The sequence below is a fragment of the Physeter macrocephalus genome, chromosome 21 (assembly GCF_002837175.3).
Source record: "Physeter macrocephalus isolate SW-GA chromosome 21, ASM283717v5, whole genome shotgun sequence".
Taxonomy (NCBI): Eukaryota; Metazoa; Chordata; class Mammalia; order Artiodactyla; family Physeteridae; genus Physeter; species Physeter macrocephalus.
The window spans coordinates 985,842-1,012,085 of record NC_041234.1 but is presented as its reverse complement, the minus strand read 5'-3'; the positions used below and the strand labels follow the sequence as shown (position 1 = coordinate 1,012,085).

General features: G+C 43.8%; 2 protein-coding genes across 8 annotated transcripts in view; one reads left to right on the top strand and one right to left on the bottom strand.

Moving 5' to 3' along the window:
* SYAP1 (synapse associated protein 1) overlaps positions 1-9,805 on the bottom strand; it is a 33,045-nt gene extending 23,240 nt beyond the window's left edge. The window contains exons 1-3 of one of the 2 annotated variants that reach the window (XM_007124053.3): positions 9,473-9,805; positions 2,647-2,765; positions 1,773-1,839 (exon numbers count right to left, since the gene is read on the bottom strand). In XM_007124053.3, the coding sequence (XP_007124115.1) occupies positions 1,773-1,839; positions 2,647-2,765; positions 9,473-9,665 (379 nt within the window). In that variant the 5' untranslated portion in view covers positions 9,666-9,805. The remainder of the gene's footprint in view (positions 1-1,772; positions 1,840-2,646; positions 2,766-9,472) is intronic. The other variant, XM_007124054.3, reaches the window with a different exon arrangement.
* A 7,158-nt stretch (positions 9,806-16,963) lies between these two features.
* CTPS2 (CTP synthase 2) overlaps positions 16,964-26,244 on the top strand; it is a 150,205-nt gene continuing 140,924 nt past the window's right edge. For 2 of the 6 annotated variants that reach the window (XM_024115282.2, XM_028482648.2), the window contains exons 1-2: positions 17,051-17,215; positions 23,596-23,800. In XM_024115282.2, the coding sequence (XP_023971050.1) occupies positions 23,635-23,800 (166 nt within the window). In that variant the 5' untranslated portion in view covers positions 17,051-17,215; positions 23,596-23,634. The other 4 variants (XM_055081801.1, XM_028482647.2, XM_024115283.3 and 1 more) reach the window with 4 other exon arrangements.

Below are 26,244 nucleotides of genomic sequence, written 5' to 3'. Positions count from 1 at the left end.
TCTTCCCCGTCCCCTCAACACTGTAGATCTCTACTCAGCACTGTTCACGCTTGACACGCTCTTCACTGAGGAGCTCACCTACTCTCATGGTTTTTACATGACTTGACTAACAATCCGCATCAGCAGACAGAATTCTCCTCCATGCTTCAAACAGGACTAAACTGCTGCTGAATCCCGTTCCATTAATTTAAAGCAGTGCTGACCAACAGGACTTTCTGCAGTGATGGAAATGCTCTATATCTGCACTGTCCAACACGGGAGCCACTAGCCCTATGTAGTGATCAGGCACTTAAAATGTGGCTAGTGCGACTGAGGAATGGATTTTCCCAACATGCCACCGTTGTTCCCTGCCTTGACTTTGCACATGTTCCTCTCACCAGATGTCTAATAAGCACCTCAAGCAATTCCATTCCTGGGTATATATCTGAAAAAAACAAAAACACTAACTCAAAAAGATACATGCACCCTTATATTCACTGCAGCACTATTTACAATAGCCAAGACATGGAAGCAAACTAAATGTCCATCAACAGACGAATGGGTAAAGAAGATGTGGTGTATATATATATACACACATATGTGTGTACACACACACACACACACACACACACACACAGAGGAATATTACTCAGCCATTAAAAATGAAAATTTGCATTTGCAGCAACATGGATGGACTTGGAGGGCATTATGCTAAGTGAAATAAGTCAGACAGAGAAAGACAAATACTGTATATCACTTATACGTGGAATCTTAAAAATACAACAAACTAGTGAATATAACAAAAAAGAAGCACACTTACAGATAGGGAGAACAAGCTAGTGGTTACCAGTGGAGGGGGGGAGGGGCAATGTAGGAGAAGGGGGTAAGAAAAGGGTTATTATGGGATTATACAAAATCAAGTGTGTGAAACTTTTGAAAACTATAAAGCACTAAAGAGTTAAAGAATCTTTCACTCAATTAAAAAAAAAAAATGTGAACCTGCCTCCAAATCTTTCACCCCCACTCCTTCCACAGTTCCCATCTCAGAGGCACCAACGAGCTCCTACACCAAGTCTCTGAGCCAGGGTCAACTTTAGTGCTTCCCATGAATCACTAAGTTATGCTAACCTATATAGTAGTTTATTTGTCCCAAAGAGCTACTTCCCACTTTTGAGTACGTAGGAGCAACAACGCCTGATGGGAACTCACCACAGGACTAACTAGTTCTTCTTGAATCTGTGGTACTGCTCAAACCAACTTAAGTATTTTACGCTACTTTTGCCAAATTCAAAGACGTGAGGCCAGTTTTGCGTCTGCACACCACCAAACAGTAAAAGCAGGCATTTTGAGATCCTGCAACTGCAAACGTTTAAACAAGCATTTGTCAGTAAAGAAATGTATTGAGTAAGTTCCCAAACTCCCTGTGACTCTTCACGGCCCTCTATCACTTCCCTGGAAAGCTCTTTCGTTTTCTCTTCTGAACAGAATGGGAAGGGAGCCAACATTTGCTAAGTGCCTATTGGGTGTACATCAGACACTGTGCTGCACCTGTGATAAAATGAGAACTAAAAGCTCACTGTCTGTCAGAGCCAGCTCCCCAGAAGGGCTGCCTCACCCACCATCATAGCCGCCAGGAACTATTTCCTTCCTTCCTTTAAACCCTGAAGGTTTATAGGTTTGTCCCCACTAGTCTTTGTGCTACCTGAAAGATGGGGGCGTAACTTAGACATTTTTGGGTTCTCAGAGCCTTAGCGGGCCCTTTGGCAGGAGAGTAGGTCACGTATAAACCATACCTGATTTTTTGATATGCTGCTCCTCAACAAATCTTTTCTGTTCCTTCTGAAAGTCTCCTATAATTGTCTGTTAAAAAATACATACAGTTATCTTACTTTGAAAAGCTTAATATTAGATAAGAATTACACGCAAAACTTGTGAAGTCTATTTGAGATATTTTATTCATTTTCTTCAAATAAAGAGACTAAAAAAAGTGGTACTTCTTCCCTGCCCCAATAAGAGGGGATCTTCGACATTTCTGAACTCTAAGTGTTCAGCTGCCTTTATGACAGATGATCTTTTCAAATGCAAAAATAAAATGAGTTAAAAACTGAATTTTTGTTTTATTCCATAAAACCATAAAAGACAGGTCAAATCTCATTCTAACAAATAATACATACAACGAAAATATCTAAATAATAAGCTATCTAAAGTTTAACTGATGACCTCCTTAGTTCAAATAGTTACCAACATAAATGAAATTCCCTAGGCCTGTACCCCAGCACTGCAAAAATGGACAAACTCACTCCTTAGTCTTAAAAGGGTTGCTCCTATTGGTCTAGGACTTTTAAAACTTACCCAAATGATACAAAGGCATAAATGTATTCTGAAATGGTTATACTTGAAAATTAAACTCACAATATGAAAAGCTTAGTATTACCCAAAAGTATCAATGTATTTTAGAATATATTAAAACAAAAACAAAGGTTATTTAAATCAGGTAACTTATAGCTACTTATTATACAAAAAAGAGAGAAAAAACCCCAAGAATATGATATTTATCAGAATATGATACCCTACTTGGGTTAATAAAGTTCGTAAGAAGAAGGGACGATTATATTAGCTGCTAATGAATTTCATAAATTTCTATTTCCAAAAGATATTTAAATGTACCTTATCAATGATGTCATCTATCTTTCCTCCTTCTACTGATTTCTTTATTGTTTGTGCTGTTTCAGCAACTGATTCAGTTATCTTTTTTGTAGCAGCAGTTGCAAAGTTAAATAGATAGTCTGTAAAGAATAAAAAAGAGTCTATGCTCCATTCAAGTACAATGGTTATTGTATTTGTGATTTCTCCCTTAATAAATGCTTGTAAGACTCTTACACCGTAGGGCATGTTCCTTGTTAATGAGGACTTGAAACAATGAGCGAGAAGCACTGACAGTACTCCACTTTCTCAGTGGACAGGCCATCCATACTGGGCCTTTAATTCATCGCTTTCAAAGACTGTCAGCATAGTTCCCAGTTCACCCCAGTAGTTTCAAACTTATCTTGCCCTTCTCCAGTCTCTAGTTCTAACTTATCTCAGCAAGTAATCTCCCCGCCTACTTTACAATAAGATCAAGGCTACTTTTTATTTTCTTTCCTTCTTAGACCCTAAGTATCCCATCTTTATTTTCTCCTTCCCTCTTGATCAAAAAAGGAGGAAAAAAGCCCCTCCTCTCCTAGATTAACTCATCCCATGATAAATCTGGGGGAGTTTTTAATAAATAGAAATCTTGGCAAGCCCTAATATAAATCTCTTCACTAATAATAATGAGCAAATATATAGAACGAAATTCAAGCTGGAACATACGAACTTCACAAGACAAAACGAAAACACAAAATTAACTTTTCTAAAGACCTGAAAAGACACTTGTATCAAGGCTCTTTTTGCACTATGATATGAAGGTGTATTTCTAGACAAATATCATTTCAAAGTCCACATTCTACAGAATCTGGGCTGCAGGAAGCGACCTGAGGCAGGTCGTAGTGGGGGATGCTCCGGGCAACTGGCCTTCAAATCTCATCGCACAGAAAATGCTCCGTAAGTTAGGGCAGGCTTGCCTCCGCTACTTGCCCGTGCTGAGGGGGCAGGTGGGCTGACTCACAACACTCAGGCAGGGAGAAGACCCCGCTAAGAATGGCCCAGGGAGCCTGGCACCCCTGATTAAATGGGTGGTGCCACACAAAATCAGGAGATTCGTACCGCTACCTGGGAGCAGAAGTACTATCTCCTGACCCGAAGGACCATCTCTCCCACCTACCACCTCCTTTAGCATTAAACAGTCTCCTTTCTCCCACTGCGTCTGAGGGCGTTCATCTGTTCCCGGTATCAACACCCACTGTGACTATCTCAGGAAGCTCCTTGTCTCTGGTCTCCTTCCTGCCATCCTCCTCCTCCTAGTCTATACTCGTTACGACCACAAGAAATTCTCGAGTTTCTCTAAGGAGGTCCCAAATATGTTATTCCTTGGTTTGAAACACTTTTATCGGCCCTCCCTTTTCCTGGCTAACTCTACGCATGCTGTGAGCCTCCGCTTACACATCACTTCTCAAGAAATGGTCCCCGGCTCCTTGGCCAGTGTAGGTGTCCCTAAGAGGTGTTCCCTCACTACATGTGGTGTCAGATCAACAACATCTATGACACTCTATCCATTACTTGGTGAATGTGTCCTCTCAGCTAGACTGAAGACCCATCCTAAGCCCCACTGGGGCAGGGACCAAGGCTGTCTGATTCACTAGTGTATCCCCAGTGACCAGTAAGTACTCGCTAAATGCATGAATGGGGAGTGACATAAATGCTGAGCTTTAGGGAGATCCCTGATTTCCCTTTGGTTGTGACTAGTCTATTTACCCAGAGTGGTATGATAAAATGGGTAGAGAGCCACACTACTTCCTAAAAATATTCTCTGCAGATAGACAAATCCAAACTTCTAAAAGAGCAAGGTTCCCTGTAAGATTTTCTCAGGAATACCTTTTGAATTAGGTTCATCTTTTTTTTTTTTTTGGCCGCACCATATGGCTTGTGGGATCTTAGTTCCCCAACCAGGGATCGAACCCAGGCCCCCTGCAGTGGAAGTGCCGAGTCCTAATCACTGGACAGCCAGGGAAGTCCTGAGAAAGCACAGTTCTTGCCCTCAAGGGATGTCCATTTCTAAACACACAAACCAACAAAAAAGGATTCAAAGACAACAAGAGGAGCAAGATTATTCATTAAACTGAGGCACCCCAGAAGGGAGGGATGTCTCCCAAGAGTAATTAGAAATTCCGAAGTCAGAGGAGTGGGTGGTGGGAGAGCAGGACAAGAGGTTTTCAGGTAGGATGCTCAAAAAGAACAGAAGTCTGCTATTGTGCAGAAGAGATCGGCTGGCACCAAGTTAAAGACAGTTTTTATGAAGTGGTTAGAAAAATTGAGACACAGATAAGAGTTAACAGGAAGTAACAATGTCCACTTCAGAGACTTAGGCACAAGGAGAGCGGGTCTGAACTGAAGCGGCAACCAAAGAAAAGCAAGTCTAAGTAAAACGTGAGTAGACGCAGCAACTTTATGGAAGGAGGGGGCAGATCACTAACACTTTACCTTCATTTTCACCATGCCACAACCATCCCAGGAAGAGTGGGTATAATTAGCCTGGTTTACAGATAGGGAAGCCAAGGCACACAGAGGATAAATGATTTGTCCATGAAGGTGGGGCAGACCTGGCTGACTGCCTAGCCAATAGCCTATCCCCTTCCTCCTACCTAAAGAAACCCCAATTTTGGTGGGCGCTCAGCAAACCTGGGGGTGGTCTTGGCGACCCCTGACACAAACAACAAACGTATTTTCTGTTTAAGCCTGTTTGTTGAACTTACTGTAATTTGCAAATGACATCACAATAAAGACAACAAGTAGTATAGGGAATTCAAACACAGGCTACCTGCCTCTAAATGGCAAGCTGGTGCCCCAATCCCACACTGTCTCACATCAGATGAGCAAGTGACAAGGGCCTGCAGAACTGAATGGATGGTAAAGGTAAAGAAAAGCGGGAAGGTTCTCAAAAGGTCAGAAAAAGCGTAAATTTATCAGAGTAAAGAGAGGAAGGTAGAGTTTAAGGCTTGTTTCTAGAATAGGAAAATAATAAACAGACAGTGGGTTTTTTTTCTGTTGTTGTTTTTTTTTTTTTTGCGGTACGCGGGCCTCTCACTGTTGTGGCCTCTCCCGTTGCGGAGCACAGGCTCTGGACGCACAGGCTCAGCGGCCATGGCTCACGGGCCCAGCCGCCCCGCGGCATGTGAGATCTTCCCGCGCCGGGGCACGAACCCGTGTCCCCTGCATCGGCAGGCGGACTCTCAACCACTGCGCCACCAGGGAAGCCCAGAGAGTGGTTTTTAAGGCAGCTTTAGAAAATTAACATTCTTATGAAAAGGCTGGTTAATTTTTCAAAAATACTATCTATTTCACACAATTTTAGAATCTTCATGTTGGAAGGGACTCTAGCACTTACCTCATTCAATCTCCTATCCAGGTAGCCCCACTTCTAGGGATGGGGAGCACATGACTTCGAAGGGCAGACAATTATTACTGTTATCCATTTCTAGTTAGAAAATCCTTTCCACATCCCTTGTCATTTCTACCTCTCAGACTTAGATCTGTCCTCTTAAGTAACATAAAATGACTTCTTTTCTACCAAAAACCTTTAAAAATTTTGACCGATGCCCCTAAAGTTTCTTCTTCTTGAAGCTAAAATCCCCTGTTCTTTTTAGTATTGTTCACAAGCCATGGGATCCGAGCTCTTGACCATCTGCACTGCCCTCCTCATGGTAAACCTGGGTTTCTCATCAGAACCGAACTGGGTATTTTACTTCTATATCGAAGCAGGCATATATCTTCCTACATACACAACTAACTTTTGGAGTCCTTAGTTGTAAACTAAGCAAGTGAGGGATCTAGAACTTGAAATGCACTTTCCCTATAGAAAAAGAGGATGGTCTAATTAACACAGTTCTACTGCAAATACTAATAGCATTTTTCAAAGGAGAAGGAAGAGGAGGTGGCCCTTCCTCCATTCCTGGGCACGGACTGGCCTTAGGGACAGTTTTGAAAAAGCCAAAGCTCATCTCTGGCCACCCTCCCACTTATTTAAGCTGTGTGAATGACTCAGATACTACACTCTCAGAGGCATGGGTTTGTTTTAGAGAAAGAGTATAGATAAGAGTATAGATAATCGGACTTTAACAAAAACCAACTAACCAATCTGCGCTGAATAAGAAGTTACTCTGGGGTATGAGGCCTTGGGAGGTAGGGAGAAGCTCTTCAGTGAGTTTCCTAATAAACTGCCCTCCTTCTGTGATCACAGCAAGTCCTAAGTTCATCAGGAGGGAGAGCCAAGGATAAGAAGGTTTAATTTGGGGTTAGGAAGTGGAATATAGGCCTGGGTGTCTGCCACTCCTAACTGGTGCCTAATTTATAAAGTTGCCTAAATGTAGAAATAGGTCACCGTGAACCAGAAGTATTTATGCTCCAATCTTGAAGGGAGGCACTCAACAAAAGTTTACAGAACAAATGGGGCCCCAGGAAATTCCATGTGGATTTTATTATTATTATTATTTTAAGAAACATTGTTTTCCAAATATTTCTTATTTAAAAATAATTTATTTTTATTATTTATTTATTTATTTTTGGCTGCGTTGGGTCTTCGTTGCTGCGTGCAGGCTTTCTCTAGTTGGCGGTGAGCGGGGGCTACTCTTCGTTGCGGTGCGCGGGGCTTCTCATTGCGGTGGCTTCTCTTGTTGTGGGGCACGGGCTCTAGGTGAACCAGCTTCAGAAGTTGCGGCTCGTGGGTTCTAGAGCGCAGGCTCAGTAGTTGTGGCGCAGGGGCTTAGTTGCTCCACGGCACGTGGGATCTTCCCGGACCAGGGCTCGAACCCCTGTCCCCTGCATTGGCAGGCAGATTCTTAATCACTGGACCACCAGGGAAGTCCCTCCATGTAGATTTTTAAAAGGCCAAAGAAATGAATCTACTCAGTGGGAATCAGGCACAGAGATGTTTAACTTCAGTTTTCAAAACAGAGATGGGTCTTTTTAAAGAATATACCTCTTAGGATCACTATGTAGAAATAAAAAGTACTTAATCATCTCTTGTCTTTTTGAGGGGTTGTGTACAAACTAGGACCTTTACATCTTTTTAAAATCAAATTTCGGAGCCCAAAGAGCTCTAATTTCTTTGGAAACTTTGCATTCACAGTGCGTGTGTGGGTGGGGAAGTACTTCCATCTAACCTTAGCCTACCCAACCTCAAGAGAGCCTGGGGAGGGGGACTTCCCTGGTGGCCCAGTGGCTAAGACTCCGTGCTCACAGTGCAGGGGGCCCGGGTTCGATCCCTGGTCAGGGAACTAGATCCAGCGCTGTAACTAATGCTGCAACTAAAGATCCTACATGCTGCAACTAAGACCCGGTGCAGCCAAATAAATAAATAAATATTTTTAAAAAAAGAGAGAGAGAGTCTGGTGAGGAAAGAAAGGGAGGGCAGCGTTAAGCTCCAAAGTAGACATCCATATCGAAAACATTAAGAAAATATTCGGAGGTCTTTATTACGAAATATAAACATGAGATTTCAATAAAGCCCTAAGTTTTAAGAAGCCACTTTTGATACTCCTCTGAAGATAAATGAAAATGATTCTCCATGTTCTATGAAATCAAAGAAACAATCATACCCAGCTTTTCCTAAGGTGTTCCCACTTTTATTTCTCCCAGCTACCTAACATAGCCTCTCTGCTCTAGTCAAATTCATCTCCTTACATCTCTCAAATATTCCAAACTCGTTTCTCCCCAACTTTCCACACAGGAAATAGTTGTTTCCTCTAGTGATTTCATTGCATAACAGTTTTATTTCTCTTGTACACTGATTGGAGGCTTGGGGCTTAGATTGGGTACTGCCATGATTTGAGATTATGCCTGTTCTCCCTGCCTCTCCACCCCACAGTAAATTGTTTGAATGTTAGAACCTTTCTTACTCAAGTATGTTTCCCCACTCTCAGGCTTCAGCCTGTCCTATGCTCTTCTTGCCTTGTAGTATCTTGAAGTAAATTCTTTAAAAATCTTTGCCAAATTTAATCTCTCACTTGTAGTGTTGTCTGCTTTAGGGCCACCTTCTTAAAGACGTTTTCTCTGACTAGTTAAGCCTGCCAAGATCTCTCCAGGAGCAGAATTACTACAGCATGTGTTTATTCTGCATGCCTATTATTTATACCCTCCTCCCGAACTAGACTGTAAGCTGGGAAAGAGTATGGGCTTTGAAATTAGACAGCCCTAGGTTCAACTTTCACTTCTACCATTTACTATCAGCATAACTTTGGGCCGCTAACTGCGCTCGTTCTCCCAACTCACTGGGGTGTTTAAAGAGATGAATCGTTCACAAAACATCTAGTGCTGAAACTTGCAACACAAGACAATAACTGGCAACTACTTTCCCGCCTTAAGGAAAAAGGTCCCAATGCACCTAAAAGGACATGAGCATGTCTGCCATAGGCCTTAATAACTCCTCCTCAATTTACTTGGGACGACACATTCTGACCTAAGGGCAAAAAGGCACTCGAGCCCCTCAACATCCCCTGTCCGCTGGGTGGGAGGCGGTTGAGGTGAAAGTTGGTGAGTTAAACAAAAAAGATTCCTCGTCAAACCTAAAGACGTGGAGCCCCACTGCTTTACTGCGGCCCTGCTCCCAATGTTGACACACTCTGCGAAGAGTGACATGTCACTAGGAACTTCGGGCACAGGATTTGACTGCTAGATGAGGCTTCGGCCTTGCCCAGATCCTCACCAACCTCTCTGGTCCCCAGAGGACCGACCGACAGACACACCTTCCTCTCCCCACCCCACACCCCCGACCATTGGTGGCCCACGCCCAGGGGCGGCAGGACGTGGGATGCGGGCGCTCTCCGAAACTCTGTGGTCCCGGAGGCCGGGGGAGACTCACTGCCGAGGCCTTTGGCCTGGTGAAGGAGCTCCTGGTCCCCGGCTTGTTGTAGCTCCCCCTCCGCGGACTCCGCCACCGCCTCGGAGCGCTGCTCGGGTGGAGCGTCTCCCTTGGGCTGTCCGTCTCCCTGGTACTGCCGGCCACCCGCCGCCGGCTGCTCCAAGCCAAACCAACTGCTCAAACCCCGGAACATCCCGCCCGCGGGGCCGCCACCGCGGTCGGGGTCACCGGAGACCCTAGCGGGTGCCGCCTACTCCCGACTCCACAAGGCGCGTCTCCCAACGCGATATTCGGAAGTGCGACCTCGGAGAAGCCAGTCTAGGTAGGTGTCGCCCCGCCTCCACTGTTACTCAGCCGCCGGCCGCGCTAGCGTCACTTCCGGACAAAGGCCCCGCCCTCCCCGCTGAGTGTTTATTTCGTAACTCGATTAGGCGTTTGGAAACCGGACAAAGGGCTTTCCCCACGTAGCCCAGCCTCGCTTCCTTTTCTCCTCCCCCGGCTTTGTGGGTTCCTCATCTAGTCGAGTACATCGCGTCTTTGTCACTCTAAGCAGCTTGGCTGGTGGTTTAGCCTCGCCTTTTCTGGTTCAGCAGGGTGGGCCCCGCGGACATGGATGTCTTTAATCTCCTTCTGAGTCCACATCAAAACTAGCCCAGGCCCTCTGTGTCCACCTACCAATTTACAGGGAATACAGGGGACGGAGGAAACTATTAAAGGACACCACGGGATGCAGGGAGCAGAATCTAGGCTGTGAGAGACCATAGGCTGACGACCTTGTTTCTTCAAATAAATTGCAAGGAAGGGGGGAAGGGGAACCTATAGATTAAAAACGACCTAAAAAACAACCCATGGGGGCTTCCCTGGTGGCGCAGTGGTGGGGGGCCCGCCTGCCGATGCAGGGGGGCCGGGTTCGCGCCCGGGTCTGGGAGGATCCCACGTGCCGCGGAGCGGCTGGGCCCGTGAGCCGTGGCCGCTGGGCCTGCGCGTCTGGAGCCTGTGCTCCGCAACGGGAGAGCCCGCATACCACAAAAAAAAAAAAAACAAAAAAAAAACAACAACCCATGGCAACTTGCGGATTTTCTTTAGATCCTCAGACAAACACGGGGGAAATTTTTTTGACGTTTATAAGACTTGGAAATTTGGGGACTGGATAGTTCATGAGATTAAGAAATGGTGAACTTTAAAAAATTTTAGTTGTGCTAGATAAACATAAAATTTACCATCTTAATCATTTTTAAGTGTACAGTTAAGTAGTAGTAAGTACATTCACATTGTTGTGGAACCAATCTCCACAATTGTTTTCCTGTTGCAAAACTGAAACTTTGTACCCACTTAACAACTCCGTTCTCCGTTTCCCCCAGTCCCTGGCAAGCAAGCTACTTTCTGTTTCTATGATTTTTGACTACTCCAGGAACCTCATAAGTGGAATCATACCACATTTGTCTTTTTGTGACTGGTTCATTTCATTGAGCAAATGTCCTCAAGGTTCATCCATGTGTTAGAATTTCCTTAAAATTCTGACTTAAAAAAGGCTACTTCGAACACTCTTTGACATAAATTGTAGCAATATTTTTTTGGATCTGTCTCCTAAGGCAGGGGTCCCCAACCCCTGGGGCCGCACAACAGGAGGTGAACGGCAGGCGAAAGAGCGAAGCTTCATCTACCGCTCCCCATTGCTCGCATTACCGCCTAAACAGTCCCCCGCCCCCCGTGGAAAAATTGTCTTCCACGAAACCGGTCCCTAGTGCCAAAAAGGTTGCGGACCGCTGTCCTAAGGCAAAGGAAACAAAAGCAAAAATAAACAAATGGGACCTAATTAAACTTAAAAGCTTTTACAGAGCAAAGAAAACCATCCATAAAATGAAAAGACAACCTACTGAATGGGAGAATATATTTGCAGAGGATATGACCGATAAGGGGTTAATATCCAAAATACAAAAACAGCTCATACAACTTAATATTAAAAAAACCCAAACAACCTGATTAAAAAATGGGCAAAAGACCTGAATAGACATTTTTCCAAAGAAGACATACAGATGGCCAACAGGCACATGAAAAGATGCTCATCATCACTAATCATCAGAGAAATGCAAATCAGAATCATAATGTGATATCACCTCACACCTGTCAGAATGGCTATCATCAAAATGACCACAAATAACAAATTGTTGGTGAGGATGTAGAGAAAGGGGAACTCTTGCACACTGTTGGCGGGAATGTAAATTGATGAAGCCACTGTGGAAAACATTATGGAGGTTCCTCAAAAAATGAAAAATAGAACTACCATACGATCCGGCAATTCCTCTCCTGGGTATATATCCAAAGAAAATGAAAACACTAATTCGAAAAGATACATGCACCCCAATGTTCATAGCAGCATTATTTACAATTGCCAAGATATGGAAGCAACCTAAGGGTACATCAACAGACCAATGGATAAAGATGTGCTATATATATATACAACGGAATACTACTCAGCATAAAAAAGAATGAAATTCTGCCATTTGAACAACATGGATGGACCTGGAGGGTTTTATGCTTAGTGAAATAAATCAGACGGAGAAACACAAATACTGTATATCATCACTTATATGAGAAATCTAAAAATTAAAAAAACAGTGAATATAACAAAAAAAGAGGCTATCTTGGAAAAGGCTGAAGAGTATTCCATTGTATGTATATTCCACATTTTGTTTACCCATTCATGTGTGATGGCCATAGGAATTATTAATTTTTATATTGTGGTAATTGTGTGTGTGTTTAAAAGAGTTCTAATCTTTTAGAGTCATACTGAGATATTTACCAATGAAATAATAGGATGCCTGGCATTTGCTTCAAATTAATACAGGATGGGGGAAATGGGTGGGGATACAGATGAAACAAACCTGGCCATGGATTGATAATTGTTGAAGTTCGAGTTTTAGGTTTGCTTTTCTATATATTCAAGTTTTCCCACAATAACGTGCAAACAAATGGACAACAACAAAAAACTGGCCAAGTGAACAACTCCCCCTTCAGAGTAGGGAGTTCATGAATGTATTTCCCAAGCACAGTCTTAAGCATTATGTATTCCTCCACCCCCCACCATCTTGAGAAGAGTAGCCTAGTTCCAGTGACCTGTGTGAGTATGTGGGGGACAGATTACAATTCCGATTTCCTTGCTCTCTAGTTTTCCAGCCTGAGGTATATTTACAATTCTGGTCCAGGACTTTTTTTTTTTATTTGGAGTATAGTTGCTTTACACTGCTGTGTCAGTTTCTGCTGCACAGCAAAGTGATTCAGCCATACGTGTAAATATATCCCTTCTTTTTTGTATTTCCTTCCCATTTAGGTCACCACAGAGCACTGAGTAGAGTTCCCTGTGCTATACAGTAGGTTCTCATTAGTTATCTATTTTATATATAGTAGTATATATATGTCAGTCCCAACTTCCCAATTCATGCCCCTTCCCCCTTGGTATCCATACGTTTGTTCTCTACGTCTGTGTCTCTATTTCTTCTTTGCAAATATGATCATCTATGCCATTTTTCTAGATTCCACATGTATGTGTTAATATACTATATTTGTTTTTTTCTTTCCAACTTACTTCACTCTGTATGACAGTCTCTAGGTCCATCCACGTCTCTGCAAATGACACAATTTCATTCCTTTTTATGGCTAATATGCCATTGTATACATGTACCACATCTTCTTTATCCACTCCTCTGTTGATGGACATTTAGGTTGCTTCCATGTCCTGGCTCCACAGAGCACTGAGTAGAGTTCCCTGTGCTATACAGTAGGTTCTCATTAGTTATCTATTTTATATATAGTAGTATATATATGTCAGTCCCAACTTCCCAATTCATGCCCCTTCCCCCTTGGTATCCATACGTTTGTTCTCTACGTCTGTGTCTCTATTTCTTCTTTGCAAATATGATCATCTATGCCATTTTTCTAGATTCCACATGTATGTGTTAATATACTATATTTGTTTTTTTCTTTCCAACTTACTTCACTCTGTATGACAGTCTCTAGGTCCATCCACGTCTCTGCAAATGACACAATTTCATTCCTTTTTATGGCTAATATGCCATTGTATACATGTACCACATCTTCTTTATCCACTCCTCTGTTGATGGACATTTAGGTTGCTTCCATGTCCTGGCTATTGTAAATAGTGCTGCAGTGAACATTGGGGTGCATGTGTCTTTTTGAAATATGGTTTTCTCCAGGTATATCTCCAGTAGTGGGATTGCTGGGTCATATGGTAGTTCTATTTTTAGTGTTTTAAGGAACATCCATACTGTTCTCCATAGTGGCCGTATCAGTTTACATTCCCACCAACAGTGTAAGAGGGTGCTCCAGGATTTCAGCTTAACAGGCTCAACCTTTTTTTTTTTTTTCCAAACAGCTTTATCGGTATATAATTCACATGCCATCCACACCTGTTGAAACTGTACAATTCAATGGTTTCTGTTGTATTACACCATTATTATTTTTTTTAAATTTATTTAATTTATTTTTGGCTGCATTGGGTCTTCGTTGCTGTGTGCGGGCTTTCTCTAGTTGCGGCGAGCGGGGGCTACTCTTCGTTGCGGTGCGCGGACTTCTCATTGCAGTGGCTTCTCTTGTTGCGAAGCACAGGCTGTAGGCGCGCGGGCTTCTGTAGTTGCGGCTCACGGGCTCTAGAGCGCAGGCTCCATAATTGTGGCGAACGGGCTTAGTTGCTCCGCGGCATGTGGGATCTTCCCGGACCAGGGCTCAAACCCGTGTCCCCTGCATTGGCAGGCGGATTCTTAACCACTGCGCCACCAGGGAAGCCCCATTAATTTTTTAAACTGTGTAAACATACATATAACATAAAACTTGCCATTTTAACCATTGTTAAGTGTACGATTCCGTGGCATCAATGACATTCCAAACTGTTTTTAGAGTCTGGGTATTGATTAACCTTTGAAAGTCAGGAGATATCTTAGGACCAATGCCTTTCTAGGATTTAGTCAGAAACTGAAAGTGGTCAGCACTTTCCAGAAAAAGGATATTTGGTTCAAGGGTGATTGGAATGAGCCTGGAATTTCGGTCAGAAGCCTAGGACAGGGGTGCTAACTCCACTATCTAATGGGTGAGTAAATGAGTCATTACTCATCCTTTCCCCTTCGAGTTTCTTCACCTATGAAAGGAATACAGTGCTGACCCTTCTGATAGCAGAGGTGGGGGCCATCCCTTTCAGCCTTACTTTTGCTCTATCTCCACCCCAAATCATGATGATGTCCATGTTCCCCAGGGTTTACAATCGTCCTGAAGGTTAGAATTCTTCAAAATAAAAGATTATAAAAGAACACGAGGGACTTCCCTGGTGGTCCCGTGGTTAGGACTCCACACTCCCACTTCCAGGGGCATGGGTTCAATCCCTGGTCAGGGAAGGGGAACCAAGATCCCGCATGCCACTCGGCGCCTGCCAAAAAAAAAAAAAAGTAAGAAAGAAAAAAAGAACACAAGCCATCAACTTAATGACAGACTTCTTTTTCTTTTTCTTCTTCTTTTTTTATCCTCAATGCTATACAGGCCATGAATAAAACACCTGTTGAATGAGGGTACACTCTGATCCCACACAAATCAGCCAATCTGAACCCTGTTATCAAATTTGTTTTTCTGCTCAAATATTTTCCATTTTGGATTAAAGGTACAATAGTTATCATAACCCCTTTGTATTCACAAAGTATCCTTCATCTGTTGACCTCGTAAATTAATAGAATAAGGATGAGGCCTTATATCCTGTGGTGAAGAGTCTGACTTTGGGGACAGATATTTTGGTCAGGGCATGTCACATCTCTAAGCCTCAGGTTCTTCATTATAAAAAGGGGATCTTGGGCTTCCCTGGTGGCGCAGTGATTGATAGCCCGCCTGCCGATGCAGGGGACACGGGTTCGTGTCCCGGTCCGGGAAGATCCCACGTGCCGTGGAGCGGCTGGGCCCGAGAGCCATGGCCGCTGAGCCTGCGCGTCCGGAGCCTGTGCTCCGCAACGGGAGAGGCCACGACAGTGAGAGGCCCGCGTACCGCAAAAAAAAAAAAAAGGGGATCTTAATAGCTGTCCTGGTTGTAAAAAGGAAACAAAGTACCGAAATGTGGAGGGAAGCCTTACATATGTGGTGGTTATTAAGTATCACCGTCCATGTCAACATGTTTCACAAGCATTCTTTCCACTGGGTCCTCCTGGAAGACTTGTTTCACAACAAAGCCCTCTGTGCTTCCAGCCTTTTTACAAGGTGCTTTCTCTTTAAAAAAAAGAAAAATTATTTCTTGGCCTCCATGGAGACTTGGGTCTCCCCTACCATTCCTGCTGAGTGGAGCCTCTGCTCATTTTCCCAGAAGGTGACATCACCAGCCTCAGCTCCTTACTGCACCTTCCATGGCACTGCTCTGTCATTCTTGATAGGGAGAAACTCCCTTTTGTTCTGAAACTCATCGAATTTTGCCAGGCATCTCTCTACCCTTCTTTGCTGCTGTCATTTACTAGCTTCGGGGTTGCTTCTCCACATTCACTGGAGACTTGGTTCCTTGGCCTCAACTGACTCCTCCAATTTCCGCCATCCTTCCGGGGGCCTTCAATGTCCCCCACACTGGCCTGGTGGGCGCTAGACCCAATTCCAGGGACGCCCATCTCACCTGACTCCGTTCCAGAGTCAGACCCTAAACTGGCTCATCTCCTGGAATTGCTTCCCCTTTGACATCAACGACACCCACACTGTGGTGACAACTCTTCAGTTCCTTCATTCCCACAGGCCCTCATCTTTTGGTCCATCTCTTTTCTCTCTTCCAGTCTATCCGCTCCCTGCTCCTCCCTTCCTTTCCTCTGGGGACTAGACCCCTGGTGCGTCACTACCATCACATTCTTTCAGTGCCCTTAACTTCCTCACTCTCATCCTTCTACTCTACTCAACCAGCAAACTCTGGTTTTATCAATATCAATATTTATATACCGACCTATAGACATCTTGCACAACTATAGCTGGAGCTCATTACACAATGATGGTTTCTAGACTCCACTGGGTCTTCAATGACGCTCTCCTCACTCGGCCCTCTAGTGACTCACCTGTTCATTCAAAATTTTCACCACTTTCCTAACCCCTCCGTCTGATTCCAAACCCTCCTATTGTCCCTAGTTAGATCCTCTCTCCTTCAGTGGTTTATGTTCTTCCCTTCGCCTTAATAACCTCCTGTGTCCTTTCCTGGCACCAAGCCACTAACCATCCTCCAAATACTCTTTTAAAAAGTCACTCGGCGAAGCCCTGATTGTCGTCCTCCTGCCCCTCGCATTTTAAATTTTAATTTTTGCTACACGCGTACTGTTCCAGGAACCTTATTGATTCCAGTAGAGGTGTAGCCCTCCCCCCAGATTGTGAGCCCCTCAAAGGCCGGCATCCCATCTGATCGTCGTCCTCTGCTCGGCGCTTCCGCAGTTGCTCTCCGTGACCGAGAGAAGCTCTTTCCGGCGCCGAGAGCGGGACGCGAGGACCCGAGCAGGGTCTGGGCGTGCGAGGGGCCGGGGCGCCGGGACCTGGCGTTCACCCGAGTCTCCGAGGTGCCGGTGCTCAGCAAGCCGCGGAGGGGAGGAGCAGTCCCCGGGCTGAGCCGGGCCTGGGGCCAAGTGCGTCCAGGGCGGAGGGTGACGGGAAACCACCGACGCCTGAGGAGTCACTTTTGGGGCGCTTGTTTCGGAGTGTTGCACAAACCCGGGTGCCAACCCCGAGCTCACCGGCGTGAGTCAGTGGGGCCCGCGGCGGCAGGAGAGGGGGAGGTGGGCGAGGAGGGCGCCATTCACCCCGAGGCCCGCGCGGGCGGCGGGAGGGACACGGGGGCGACTCGGGACACCGCTGGCGGCGGACCCCTCCCCAGCCCGACAGGTGAGCGCGGGCGAGCCTCGGGGCGGAGCTCTACGGCTCCATCAGCCACCCTCCGCGCCACCGCCGCCGCCAAAGCACAGGTAACTCCCCGCCCGGGCCTCAGCGCCGGGGCCGCCCGCCAGCCCGCGGCCCAAGCCCGGCGCGCACATGGGACCGGGAGCCTTTGTCCCCTCCGAGGGTGGCCGCCGCACGCGTCCCCGCACCCTGTGCTCTCTGCCCGGGGGCAGACAGCGGCGGGGCAGGGCCGGTGCCCTGGGAGCCCGCCCTGCGGCGGCCCGCGGCCCGGGCTCCGGAGCGCCGCGTCCGCGAGCGGCGCTTTGGCGTGCACCCCGCCTCGGAACCGGGCGCTGGGGCCCGCCGCGGCCCCCGCCCGGTTCCTCCCGGGCCCCAGGAGCCTCGAGATGGCGTTGGCGGAAGTGCAGCCCCGCGCGGAGTGAGATGGCCTTTCTGTCTCCTCCCCCGCCCGGGGCACTAGTTAAACCGCGACCCTCACGTTTCCCGGGTCGGAGCTGGTTAGGGCGCTCTGAGCCCGAGTCCGCTGCTGCTACAACATAGCTTTCTTTCTAAAACAGTTTCTCCACATTTGATGTCTAATTTACGTTCAGTAAAATGCCCCCATTTTAAGCGTGCAGATCGGGGATTTTGACAAATTATACACCAGTGTAACCACTACCCCAACGTAGACATAGACCATTTCCATCACTCCAGAAAGTTCCCTCGTGCTCCTCTCCGGTCGATCCACAACCGCCCTCACCCCTTGATTTCCATCAGAGCTTAGTTTTGCCTGTTCTAGAACTTCATAAAGTGGGCTCATTCAGTAAGTACTCTTTTTTGACTACTTTTTAAATGGCCGTCATTGAGAAAGGATCTCTTGGTGCTTCTGTTTTCAGTTGCTTTAGGCCTGCACTGTCCAGTTGAATTGAGATGTGCTGTGCGTAGACACACCTAATTTCGGAAGACATTACAAAAAAAAAAAGGGATGTAAATTATCTCACCAAAATATTCTTACGTTGATTATGTGTTGAATGATAGTATTTTGGATACATTGGATTAAATAAGATATTATTAAAATGAACTTAATCTGTTTCTTTTTACTTTTTTATATGGCTACTGGAAAATTTTAAATTACACAGTGTAATTTTTTTTAATGTTTTTATTGGACAGTGGACAGCCCTACACATGCCTATTTTACAGACAATTGGGTCTGCTCACTGCATATAAGAGTAAGAGAAAAAAAATCCCGATTCTAGAAGTAGCTTGAAGAACCTGCTTTTCCTGTTGTTTTAAAATTTTGCTTAAAACTTACTTGTTTGCTTAAAATAGAGAGGACTAGGTGTCTCCTTGATATTGTTACATTTTCAAAAAGGACTTTATAAAATATCTGATATGCTTAAAAAGGTATCTTGTGCTTTTGAAAATATGGAAAAGTAATAATTGCCTGCAATCCAACCACCTAAATATATATTAAAATGTAGCATTTTGGTGTAATTTGACCAGTCTTAATTTAAAAAAAAACAGTTGAGATAATAATATATTTAATTTTATATCCTGCTCTGTTGTGTAACATAAGCATACCTTATTTGAAAGATTCTTAGGCTTTCTGACAACCACACAGTGTGCCTTCTCATAAACACTCTCCAGTTTTCTATGGCATTTTTCCATTTTGCTAACTTTTACAAATGGGAAGTCATTTTAATAGTGTGACAGTGCCAGAATAAGGTAGTTAACAGAACAGCTTATTTGTCCCTTTATCCAACAGGAAGGGTGAAGACCAAGAGGACAGGACCTCGACTTTTTGTTCACCCCCATATCCGCAGGACCTGGGAACACGTCAAGCATATAATTGTCTGGAGGAAGAAAATTTCCTTCTACCCTTCTAGGTTCTTCTGGCTGCTCTAAGAATTAAGTTGACATGAGACAGATTAACAGGAGAAAATCAAATAAAAGTTTAATAACGTGTATACATGGGAGAGACCCAGGAAAACTTAGTCACTTGCTAAAATGGTTGAAACCCTTGCCTTAAGTACCATCTTCAGCTCAAGACAAAAGAAGATGTTGGGGGTAGTAGTTTGGGACTTCAAAAGGGAAGAGGGCAGGGCTTCCCTGGTGGCGCAGTGGTTAAGAATCCACCTGCCAATGCAGGGGACACGGGTTCGAGCCCTGGTCCGGGAAGATCCCACGTGCCGCGGAGCAACTAAGCCCGGGCGCCACAGCTACTGAGCCTGTGCTCTAGAGCCCGCGAGCCACAACTACCGAGCCCACGCTTCTAGAGCCCGAGCTCCACAACAAGAGAAGCCACCACCATGAGAAGCCCGCGCACTGCAACAGAGTGGCCCCCGCTCGCCACAACTAGAGAAAGCCCGCGCACAGCAACGAAGACCCAACACAGCCAAAACTAAATAAATGAATAGTTTAAAAAAAAAAAAAGGGAAGAAGGCAATTAACATGGAGATGGAAAGGCACATATTTTGGTAAACAAATGTTTGCTAGGTCAGGCAGAGACAGTGGGACACAGAGTGGACTCTGATGTCTAAGAGCTTCCCCGACCACATCTAGCTCGAATTCTCTGAAGATATCTCTGGTGATAGCTCTATGCCAGGAACAGGCCCTTTATCTAAATTCTTTAGGCAGCAAAGGGGGCAATAAAAAAGAAGGGCTTCCTGAGTCTTCTGTTTCTTAAAAATAATCAAACTAAATTGATGCTCATGCTAAAGAGGCACATTTTGGTGTGGCAGATTTTCCTCCTCTGCCTGTTCCATAAACGTTTATGAGCTGAGTGAATCGGTGAGTAGAGGGCTCTGAAAAGTAAGAGCTAACCTTGACTTAGCCCTTGGGCGCTCTCGTTGTAAATACCCACACAGCTCTATAAGGCTGGCACTGGTATTATTTCTGTGTACTGCACAGGTGGAGAAAATTGAGGTTTAGAAAAGTTGAAATTGCCCAGAGTCATAGCTATAAAGTGACAGCACTTGAGCTCAGGCTGTCTGACTCCAGAGGAGGGACGCTTATCAAAATAGAAAAAAATCAGCAGTGGGATGAGTAAGGGAAGACTGTGATGAAATTCCCACTCTAACGACTACCTCGGCTAGTAGAAGTGGCAAGAGATGAATATTCAGATACATTTTGGATCTATAGGAGGAGCATTCTGGGTTTGGACTGAAAATCTTTTAGGCTAGATCTAGCTCAGGTGAGTGGATGGCCAGGTGGCTAGTAAAGAGGAACGGTGACATTGAACATGATCATCTGTGTTGTGTAGAGAAAGGCAGGCCCAGGGACTTAAGGAAGCCATTTGGGATGGGACTTGTATATTTTGGATGGCTTCAGTTTACTTGCCTTGACGGTGGTCAGCTAATTCAAATTGAACTCACAGCTCTGAAGCGAAAGGGCTCTGCACCTTTTAAGGCTAGTTGGTTTTTTTTTTTTTTTTTTTTAAATTTATTTATTATTTATTTTTGGCTGTGTTGGGTCTTCGTTTCTGTGCGAGGGCTTTCTCTAGTTGCGGCAAGCGGGGGCCACTCTTCATCGCGGTGCGCGGTCCTCTCACTGTCGCGGCCTCTCTTGTTGCGGAGCACAGGCTCCGGACGCGCAGGCTCAGTAGTTGTGGCTCACGGGCCCAGTTGCTCCGCGGCATGTGGGATCTTCCCAGACCAGGGCTCGAACCCGTGTCCCCTGCATTGGCAGGCAGATTCTCAACCACTGCGCCACCAGGGAAACCCAAGCTAGTTGGTTTTGAAAGTAGAGGAAACTACAAAATCAGAATAGGCATTCCTTTGGGGAAGACAGGCAGATAGGATAAGCGGGTAGCTGAAATCATTCCTACCTGATTGCATTTGAGCTTGATATCCAGGTATTTAAAAACATTTGTGAATTACAATAGAAAGTGGGATTTATAGTTATTAGCTTTTGTTAGTCACTCTCTTTTCTTGTAGTTGCGATTTTATATTAATAGTCTTAGTTGGCCGTTTATTTGCCTGTCAGGACCACACGAATAACGCCGTTAAGGCTCACCTTCACGTGCATGGTGAAATGGCAAGGGCAGAAGGCCCCTGCCCAGGCTCAAGGGGAAGACAATAGTTCTCAGAGTAGAGTAGCCCAAGTAGCTCTTGGGCTTCCTGTCTGCCTCTAAAACAAAAGGGTTTGAATCAGACAGCAGCAGGAAAGTCAAATAAAATTTCTTTATGACATAATATTTTCTTTTTTTTTTTCTGCTTGAATATTTCTGCATGGTGAAATGGATGGATAAGGGACAGATTCAGTGTTCCACATGCATAGTTAAGGAGGATACATTTATTATTTTTAATAGTGACATTAGTAGCTAACTTTTACTAAGTTCTTACTGTATGTTAATATAGGGGTCAATTTTGACCCCCTCTAAGCCAGGTATCAGCAAACATTTTCTATAAAAGATAGTAAATATTTCAGGCTTTGTGGGCCAGAGGTCTCTGTTTTCCCAGTTACTCAGCTCTGCCATTGTAGCCAGAAAGCCACCAGAGACAATATGTAAATGATGGGCATGGCTGTGTGTTAATAAAACTTGATTTATTATGGACACTGAAGTTTGAGTTTCATACAATTTTAATGTGTCATGGAATATTCTTCTTTTGATCTTTTCTCAGTCATTTAAAATGTAAAACATTCTTAGCTTGGCGACCATACAAAAACAAACAGTGGGCCAGATGTGACCTGTGGGCCCTGGTTTCCTGACACCTTAGCTCATTTAATCCTCACAGCCATCTGCAAGATTTTTTATTTTATTTTATTTTTAAAATATTTATTTATTTGGCTGCGTCGGGTCTTAGTTGCGGCACGTGTGATCTAGTTCCCCGACCAGGGATTGAACCTGGGCCCCCTGCATTGAGAGCACAGTCTTAACCACTGGAGACCAGGGAAGTCCCAAGATTTTTTAAATTGTTGGCATATTTGAATATTGATTTTAAAAATAGACTGTTTTTATTTTATTTTTTTAAATTAAAAAAATTTATTTATTTTTGGCTGTGTTGGGTCTTCGTTGCTGCGCATGGGCTTTCTCTAGTTGCAGCGAGCGGGGGCTGCTCTTTGTTGCGGTGCGCGGGCTTCGCATTGGGGTGGATTCTCTTGTTGCGGAGCACGGGCTGTAGGTGTGTGGGCTTCAGCAGTTGTGGCATGCAGGCTCAGTAGTTGTGGCTTGCGGGCTCTAGAGCACAGGCTCAGTAATTGTGGTGCATGGGCTTAGCTGCTCTGCAGCATGTGGGATCTTCCCGGACCAGGGATTGAACTCGTGTCCTGTGCATTGCCAGGTGGATTCTTAACCACTGCACCACGAGGGAAGTCCCCCCAAATAGGCTATTTTTAGAGCAGTTTTAGGTTCACAGCAAAACTGAGCAGAAAGTACTGAGTTTCCATACACCCACTGCCCCATGCCCACAGCGTTCCTCATTATCAACATCCTGAACCAGGCAGGTACATTTGTTACAGTCAGTGAAGCTACACATCATTATCATTCCAAGTCCATAGGTTACATTAGAGTTCACTCTTGGTGTTATACGTTCTGTGAGTTTGGACAAATGTATAATGACCTGTATCCGCCATTATAGAATCATACAGAATAGTTTCACTGCCCTAAAAATACCCTGTGCTCCACCTATTCATCTTTCCCTCCCCCACTAACCTCTGAAAACCACTGATCATTTTACTGTCTTCATAGTTTTGTCTTTTCCAGAATGTCATACGGTTGGAATCATGCAGTATGTGCCTTTTCAGATGGGCTTCTTTCACTTAGTAACACGCACTTAAGTTTCCTCCATGTCTTTTCATGGATTGGTAGCTCATTTCTTTTTAGTGCTGAATAATATTCCAAGGGATCGGTACTTTTTATTCCATTTCACAGATGAAGAAACATCTGTGAAAGGATTAGTAACTCGCCCAGGTATAGCTTGTACAGATCTGACTCCAGAGCCTGATCTCTTAAAAATTTTACCATGTTTCTGAATCCCAGAGAATTTTGGCTTCTTATGATGAAGTTTGTCACACGACAGAGTTGGGGTAGATGTAAAGTCAAGGTAATGGAGCCAGACGTTTTGCTGTATCCAGAGCTTCCTGCATGTCGACAAGAAAGAAAAACCTAGACGATAAGACTTTGTTTCAAATACTTAGAAAAAGTGCCGTGTGCTTCTGAAATTCTGGTCCAACACATTCTCCCCTTTACTGGTTTAAGAACATGTTTCTCTTCCCTGACCCTTAATTTCATTACCTTTCAGATTCTATCTGGGTGCTGGCACTCAGCCACTCCTCTGCCAATGAAGTACATCTTGGTCACTGGTGGGGTCATCTCGGGCATCGGTAAAGGGATCATAGCAAGCAGCATTGGGACGATTCTAAAATCATGTGGACTCCGAGTTACTGCCATCAAAATCGACCCCTATATAAACATCGATGCGGGCACTTTTTCACCTTATGAGCACGGTATGAGGGAGGACCACTTCCCCCCTATAAAGCGCTGGGTTAAATTGAGGTTCTTTCTTGTATTTTGGGTAATTTCTTTAGGATAGAGTTCCAGAAGTAGAGCTGCTGGGTCATACGTTTTAGATCTGTGAATGTTCTCATGGTTATTGATACATTTTTCCGATTGCTGATGACATTCTAAATTAGTCCACCCTTTTGGAAAACAGTGTGTGAGGATACCATTCTCACTGTACCTTTTGTAGTATGGATTATGTTTTGTTTTATTTTATCATAAAGGTAATATATTTCTCAACATTTCATTGTTAAGAGAAAAACTCAGACAATATAGACTATATTGACAATATAGAATGACCTGAAGAAAATAAAAATCGTCCATTTCTCACCACTTGGAATAATTATTGTTAATGTTGAAATTTTGGTGTATATACTAATTATTTTTATTTATTTATTTATTATTATTTTTTTGGCCATGCCGCGCAGCTTGTGGGATCTTATTTCCCTGACCAGAGATCAAACCTGTGCCCCCTGCAGTGGAAGCACAGTGTCCTAACCACTGGACCTCCAGGGAATTCCTTATACTAATTATCTTAAAAAAGGCACTAGCCCTTATACACTTTCTTCTGAAACTTTTTACATACAAGCAAGAAAGTGTATAAATCATAAGTACCAGTAGATGAAATGAACATAATGTGTAATCAGCCTCTGGCTCAAGAAACAGAAACCCCCTTTACGCCCCTTCCTGTCTCTCCCCATCTGAAACGACCAGGGTAACCATTATCCTGTCTTCTAACATTATAGATCAGTTTTGCTTATTTTTGAACTTTAAATGAACTGAATCTTAGTCATACTATTTTAAAAATTGAAGTATAGTTGATTTACAGTGTTTCAGGTGTATAGCAAAGTGATTCAGTTATACATATATATATTCTTTTTCAGATTCCTTTCCATTATAGGTTATTACAAGATATTGAATATAGTTCCCTATTCTATACAGTAGGTCCTTGTTGTTTATCTATTTTATATATAGTAGTAGGTATCTGTTAATCCTAAATTCCCAATTTATCTCTCCCCTAGTCATACTATTTTTCAATCTAATTTTAAAACTTAATCTACTCTAGACATTTTAATAGATTCTATACTTCTAATGGCTGCACAGAATCTATACAATAATAGGAAATCATTTCCAATTTATTGATATTATAAACAACACTGTGAAGGGAAACTTTAAAATTTATTTTTTTAACATAAATACCTAGGTACAGAATTTCTGGTTTGGTGGGTAGGTATGTTTTTCAGGTTTTTCAGTTTTCGTTATACCTTTGCTGAATATTATTCTTTTTAAACTTTACTAACCTGAGAGTACACCAAACAACCAAAAAAAGTGATAACCAGGGATCGAACCTGTGCCCCCTGCAGTGGAAGCGTGGAGCTCTAACCACTGGACTGGCAGAGAATTCCTGGGTATCTCATTATGTTAATTTAGATTTCTTTGATTTTCATTTTGTCGGTGGAATGGCTTATTCAAGTCTATGGTAGATTGTATATTTGTTTGAAACTATCACCCAGCTTCCTGGGTGGAGTAAATTTCCCTGCCCCACTGACTTTGGCCTTTGGCCATGTAGGATGGTTAACTCTTCCTGGTTTGTTTGGAACTTTCCTGGTTTTGAAACTGAAAGTCCTGAATCCTGGGAACCCATTTACTCCTGGGCAAACCAGAGAGGTCAGTCACCTTATTTGGCCATGTGATTTGTTTTGCTCTGTGGGATATTAGTGAATATGAAATATGCCTTGTTGAAGCAGAACTTTTCAATGCAATGGCATAATTTGGCTCAGTCTCTGTCGTCTTTCTGCCCTCTGCTGTGAGAGCTGCATGCCCCGTATAGGGATTTCTCCTTCAACCGGAGTCCTGGAGTAAGAAGGCACAGGGTAGACTCACAGCTGACCCACAACCCCTATGTAACATGAGGGAGAAATCAGTAAATGTTTTCTAAGTTGCTGAGATTTTAGGGTTGTTTGGTAGGCAGCAGAATTGACTAACGCCACGTGTTATGCCAATTTTCCTTTGGATTTTGAAAAATGATTTTCAAGAATACTTTGTGCAGAGTATATTAACCTATACTTACCACATGTATATATTTTTACTCTGTTTGCAATTTGTCTTAATATTACTTCTGCTGCTGATAAATTTCATTTTACCATTTGTCTGACTAAATGTATCAGCTGTTTCCTTTATGGTTTCTGCCTTTGATGTCACCTGTAAGCTTCTCTGTCCCAGGAATATTTAAATATTCATCTATATTTTCTTCTGGCACTTTTATTTTATTTATTTATTTATTTATTTATTTATTTATTTATTATTTATTTTTTAACATCTTTATTGGAGTATAACTGTTTTACAATAGTGTGTTAGTTTCTCCTTTACAACAAAGTGAATCAGTTATACA